Source organism: Perca flavescens, chromosome 9, assembly GCF_004354835.1.
Source record: "Perca flavescens isolate YP-PL-M2 chromosome 9, PFLA_1.0, whole genome shotgun sequence".
Lineage (NCBI taxonomy): Eukaryota > Metazoa > Chordata > Actinopteri > Perciformes > Percidae > Perca > Perca flavescens.
Genome location: NC_041339.1, coordinates 4,584,048 through 4,590,348, shown reverse-complemented (window position 1 = coordinate 4,590,348; position 6,301 = coordinate 4,584,048). Strand labels below are relative to the sequence as shown.

The window sequence follows — 6,301 nt, the reverse complement described above, 5'->3', positions numbered from 1 at the left end:
AGGTAAATTTCAATTTTAGTTAGCCTATGGCCCTATACTACTCACCTTGACTCGTATTTAGCTTATAATAATGTTTAAGATGGATTACTATCAGATGTTATGTTTCCTCCAACAGTGGTGCTCATAAGTTTATGAACCCATGCTAAAGTTGACTAAAAAGAGGAATAAAAGAATAACCTTTTGGAAATTGATCTTAATACCTTAATTAAAAAAATTAGGAAAAATCCAACCTTTAAGGACACCAATTTTCTTTGTGAATGAATAATGTATTGTGGAATTAAAATAGCCCCACATCATCACATACCCTTCACCATACCTAGAGATTGGCATGGGGTACTTTCCATAAGATCATCTCTCATTGCAAATCAAACCAGCTATTAGGCTAACTGAAATAAAACCATGCCAATCTCTAGGTATGGTGAAGGGTATGTGATGATGTGGGGCGATTTTAATTCCAAAGGCCGAGGGAACTTTATCAGGATGCATAGTATCCAGGATCCATGAAATAACTGGCCTTTAAAAATCTAAATCTGCCTGCCTCTATGGGAATTTAACATAGGGTTGTACTTACTTATGCCCCCTGTATTTTAAGGAAGAACATTTATTTATTTACGATACATTATTCATTCACAAAGAAAATTGGTGTCCTTAAAGGTTGGATTTTTCCTAATTAAGATCAATTTCCAAAAAGATTTTTTTATTCCTCTTTTTAGTCAACTTTTGCATGAGTTCATAAACTTATGAGCACCACAGTAGATGCCCAAGATGTTACTTTTGTTGAGTGTCCAAAACACACTATGGATATCAAAGTTTAATTGGAGTATTTTGATTTATACTCCCTGACATTAAAAAAACAAAACAAAATAATGTTTGGGAAAACCCATGTGTATGGCTTATTATCAGGTAGGTTGTGTTTACACTGTAAATAAAATAGAATAAAAAATATATATATATCATTTGCAACCGTACAGTCGGTGACGTGATGTTACTGCGACGTACTTTCCTTCTTTTTAAGGTTCCTTGGTTTGTGGAAGTGTGGTTCTCCGAGGAGAAAGGAGGCTGCCCAGTTAACAGGCAGCTCGATTGAACTTAAAGTCGGGCTTCATCTGCTGCTAAATGGCGCCACCACAGCAGTCAACCCCGACCGCAAAGCCCGCCCTCACATTTCGGATCAAGCCGGGGAAAGGAGAGGTGAAGCAGGTATGACACCTAGCGTCCACTGCGCACTGCTCTGTACTGTATGTGTCGCTGGCGCTGCATTCACGTATCTTCAGGAGAACAGTAGTAGCCTAGTAGTTCTGGTGGTTTTTAAAAATATATTTTGTTGAAGTGAAAGCCAGAATGAAGACAAGATAATGTGCCGACTGTGTAACGTTAGCTGCTCCTTTAATGTTTTGAAACGAAAACAAAAGAAAACAAAAGCCACAATAATTCCAGTCTTCTTCACATTGAACAAAAATAACTAGCTAAAGGAGTTAGGGACATTGAGTTTAAACGTGATACTGTTGTGAAGTCAACGGTAAATCTGAGAGGGAGATTTAACTGCTGCTGTGCTGCTCTCATTGGACTGAAAGTTTTTAAGCAACGTGACATTTACAACAGTTTTAAAAATAAATTTAGTTGTAAATTCAATTTACAAAAATGCAGTCATCACAGTCCATAAACCTAACACTATACATAAATAAGTGCAAATAATATAATATGAAAGTAATAATTTAAACCGAAACAAGATACACAAGTAAAGAAGTGACAGACTTGCAGACTTCATTAATGATACTGACAGCAGGAGTTCTTAATTAAATAATTTTGAGTAGATATCAGTTATTAAAATACCTTAATTATTTGTTACCAATTTAAGAGACTCAAAGTACTGTATATGTCAGTTTCAATTTGGAATAGTTTTGCAACAGGTGTTTGTTTCTCATCAACTGGCTACGCCAACGTGACGTCACTGACCGGGGTGTGTCCGAGGAATGTTACGTGGTTGACAGCACGTGGGGAGTAGCCTTTACGGTCTACGGGAGCAGCAGTATAATGGACCTTTTTTCACAGCAGACATTTTTGACTTGTCATAGTAGGAAAAGCACAGCTGAAACGATGGCTTAGTTCCATCAAGTGTCCCAGGAAGTTATTTCAGTGAGTCAGCATGCACAATACCAGGGCCTCTCCTAAGTGGAATGCAGCCAGAATTAATGGTTCTGAATACACCTGGGCTTTTCCTACTATGACATGTCAACATGTCTGCTGTGAAAAAGGTCTATTTATGAATATAATCCATCCATAGAGTAGCACTGCAGCAGTTTTCTGTCCTGTGTGATGATCAACAGGAGCAGCAGGTAATACTGGACTTCTGCAGGCCTATCTGTGTTAATACTACATTATTATAAAAAAGGAGCTGTTGGGTTCATTAAAATCAAACAAAATCTCTCATTAGTGTTGTTCCAAACTGGCCCTCCATACAAAACGCAACTCAAAAACCACAAATTTGCTGGTCTAGCATGAAGAGGAAACGAGCATCATGTACCACGGACAATACATTTGCAACTATTATTTAATTAATGTTGCATTACGCTTCCACTGTAGTCTAGGTATAAAAAAAAAAGACCTTCTGGTAGTCTTAGTATTTTTTTAAGTAACTTACACTAAGAAAACTTTTATTTTTTATTGCAAAAGCCTTTAAAATATTAATTTGTACTTCTGTGTATAACAGTTTACAATCCACTGGGTTAAACACTATGCATCAGTCCATTCATACCATAGAAATAAAATGAGTCGTACACCAACAACATTCTGTACACAACTGTAAAAACATCTCCCACAGATTCTAAAAACATCACTGATATCAAATTTGTGCATAGCATCAGAATGTGTCCAGTAATGTAAGTCAGCATTGCATGTTAGTTGATACCTTCTATACAAATTTGGAGGTCAACACTTGTAAGACAATAGCATTAAAGACATCTTCATATTCTCTGTAAGAGTATAACAAGTTGTCACAGGTGTCCAAACAGATGTGGACTGACGATGAAATAGTTAACGTTTAGATGTAGAGTACCATCATCGTAATACTGCAGAATTACATTAAAATAACTAATTTAACATTCTTAATTGGCTTCCACAAAATGTCCGGTTAGCACCATGTGCTCCTTTTGGCTCTGTCTAGAAGTGACTCAGGTCCTCATGGATCTCAGCCTCATCCCATGGTCCTTGGATGTTGTCCTTTTGCCCCTGCAGTTTGACTAGCAGCAGGGGGCAGAGTAATGTAACACTCCATAAGGCCAGGGCTAAGAGCACGGCTCCCCCTGGCCACTGGGAGCCCAGACCACCCACCCCTCCGATACACACTCCCACACACACACCAGTAAACTGGCTAGGGGCGTTCTCCCTCAGCCTCTGCAGCAGGCAGGGCCACAGGGCAAACACCAGCAGGGCACAGCTGAGCATGGCGAAGGTGTGCAGAGCCCCAGGTAGCCTTGAGGCTAAACACACTGAGGCAAACAGGGCTGCATTTAGGGAGAAGCTGCCAGGGGGTGAGGGGTGGGCGTAAGGGAATGACACCAGGTGGGCCAGCAGCATAAAAGCAGACATGGCATACACTGTGTCGGTACTCACAGACTCTGTAAGTGTCTTTAGAACTGGCGAGAAGCCAAAGGTAAAGGAAAGAAAAATAGTGGCACTCTGTAAGTCAGCCAGACGGGTCCGGGGCTCACAGCCTGATTCGACTTGAGACGTCAAGGCTTGGTGCAGTCCATAACCCAGCAGGGCGCAGACAAGGCTGGTCCACAACAGTGTCTCAGGGGACAGCAGACCCTGTGAGGAAATCAGAGAACAAGTAGATTAATTATGCATTTAATGTACACCATTCTATACATTAAAAAGGCACAATGTGCTCTAGGAGTGCATGATACATCGACTCAATATCGGTATTGCGATATCACGATGCGCAATATTATATCGAAAGTGATAAGTATGTAATCTTTTGTTGAGTTGGCTGTGTGGCTTAGTTGTGTTTGATTTAGAGCCCGCTTCATCACGTGTCACTGACCAGTTACTGTGCCACTTGTGTTAGTGCACGTCAGCGCACGGGTCCACTACGTGACAAACCCTATGGAGCGTACCACGTGACGTGTCTGCATATTTCGACAGAGTGACAGTGTAAGTGAAGAAATAGATAGAGACAAAAAAAACGGAACGAATCAAAGAAGGGAAAGAAAAGTAAGGGCCTAAAGAGAGCAAAGGGAGTGAGTGGAGCCAAAGAAAGAACACAAAAGTAAGAAAATTAGTGTTGCTCAGGGAGAAGACGAAATAAGAGATTGAGAGGAAACTTTAGTGGCCAAAAGTAATCCCAACCCGCATATATTTGTCACTGGTAGCTATCCCGCAACTTTATAAACCTTATCAGACAGAGTTTGGAGTCGGAAATATTGAATATTTTTCATCCACGACCGACCTGTGGTCCAGCCGCACTACGGAGCCGTACATAAGTCTCAGTGTGCATTATATTGTTGTGAATCTATTTTGATGCGTTTTCCCATAACATTTTGTAATTTTACATAGGTTTAAAAATATTGAAATTAACGTCGATATCGCAATATTCATAATCAATATCGCAATATCACATTTTGGCAATATAGTGCAACCCTGATGTGCTCTACGAGGACCATAGATGTTCTAAAGCTTTACCTCTTCAATGTAAAGCCAGATGGTGATAAAAATGGCCACACAGGACAGCCGCTCCCCGACAAAGCCTGCTTCTTTCACCACAGCCCAGTAGCGGTACTGACGGATGCCCTCATTCCTCCGCAATTCCTCCAGGAACCGCTGGTCCACATAGTTATCAGGGAACGGCTGGCACTCCCACAGCACCTTCCGCCAGGGCACAGCTGGACCCGGGGCACTGTCTGGCCCCATCAACCTGACACACAACACAACACAACACAACACAACACAACACAACAGTCAGATTGGTGAGCAAGAATTGTACTTATCTACTGCTCAAAGTAGCTGCTGGAATAATTCGGATTTATTTAATTTTTTTAAACTCCGTTAATTAGCATTTTTTTCAAGAACCACAATTTTCAGTGCAATTGTGATTTGTGTATTGGACCAAAATAAAAACAAAAAAATAATAATTAAAATAAAATAAAAAAGGGACAATGAAGCATCTATAAAAGTAAGACGAGTCTAAGTATGTGCATGGCTACATATATACGCATACATACATCCACACACACACATAGACCTAAACACACGCATATATTCACTGCACTTATGGAAAAATATTATTGTATAAAACGTAAATTTGACAGTCCAACATTGTCTGTAAAATTATAGCTAGGTGTTAGCTTATAGAGAATGCTAGAATGTCAGGACCGGTTTGTGCTTAGTTGTGTTTTTTTAAATGTTAGCTTGGAAGCTAATCTGTCATGTACTGAATTTATTGCATTTATGATTTTATCATCAGTTTTGACCGTGTCACATGAGATATATGAGATATATACACTTGTAGTGTTGCATTTGCGGTCAGTTGCAGGAACTATTTTGAACAGGGTCTCAGATCTCAACCATGGATGTATCTCAACTGTTGACCGGGTGCTGCTAGCATGAAACTATAGGTACTTCCGGCTTTGACACGACAATAAAACCAGACCGTGACACATGTACACGTATGTTTATGAACACTAACACGTTGACGATCTGTTAAACAATTTACAGTGTCCATTTGAAATATCTCAAAAGGTTTTTCCTACCTACCTGAGACGGTATTTTGTTCAGCGCCGATGCTGTAGCTAATCTCCTCCTGTCATTATGGCGCCGGAAGTGACGCACTTTATTAGAGCTCACAGCGCCACCTGTTGTTGAATTCTTTAACGTTACCAACATTCTCTCGCATCCTTAAGGGAAATCGTTATGTTATGGTGATTAGGTTGAGAGAGGTGTCTGCTCTATTCTACAGCTGATGAATTTAAGTGGGACCTTTTTGGAGTATGATGAATTAATTAGTCAATTTGATGTGAGGTGTACCAAGAAACAATATTCAGCAGTTATTAAAGCAATTCCACAGGCAATGGTGAATTTGGTTAAAGGGATGTTGCAGTATGATGCAGTAGTACCACGCATGCCTTCTCTGTTTATAGAGGAACAGGATTTTAAGGTGGCAAAATGCACAAACAAATTAATAAGGGGTGCCCTTACATCTGTATTATTTCCTTTACCGTTGAAAAGAAAGAACTTACTTCAAGTCTATCCTGAAGAAATTGTAAGGAGAATAAGAATCAGATACCTCACTCTTCCTGTTTCA

The 6,301-nt window shown here is 39.9% G+C and overlaps 1 protein-coding gene across 2 annotated transcripts; it reads right to left on the bottom strand.

Annotated features, from left to right (window-relative positions):
- Positions 1–2,621: 2,621 nt before the first annotated feature.
- Positions 2,622–5,851, bottom strand: pigc (phosphatidylinositol glycan anchor biosynthesis, class C). 2 transcript variants are annotated; one of them, XM_028588229.1, is made up of 3 exons: positions 5,755–5,851; positions 4,684–4,915; positions 2,622–3,810 (listed from the first exon to the last, which is right to left on the bottom strand). In XM_028588229.1, the coding sequence occupies exons 2-3, from the start codon at positions 4,909–4,911 to the stop codon at positions 3,160–3,162; spliced, it is 879 nt and encodes a 292-aa protein (XP_028444030.1). In that variant the 5' UTR covers positions 4,912–4,915; positions 5,755–5,851; the 3' UTR covers positions 2,622–3,159. The 2 variants fall into 2 exon arrangements, with proteins under 2 accessions (XP_028444030.1, XP_028444031.1); XM_028588230.1 differs by having other exon boundaries at positions 5,751–5,845.
- Positions 5,852–6,301: the final 450 nt, after the last annotated feature.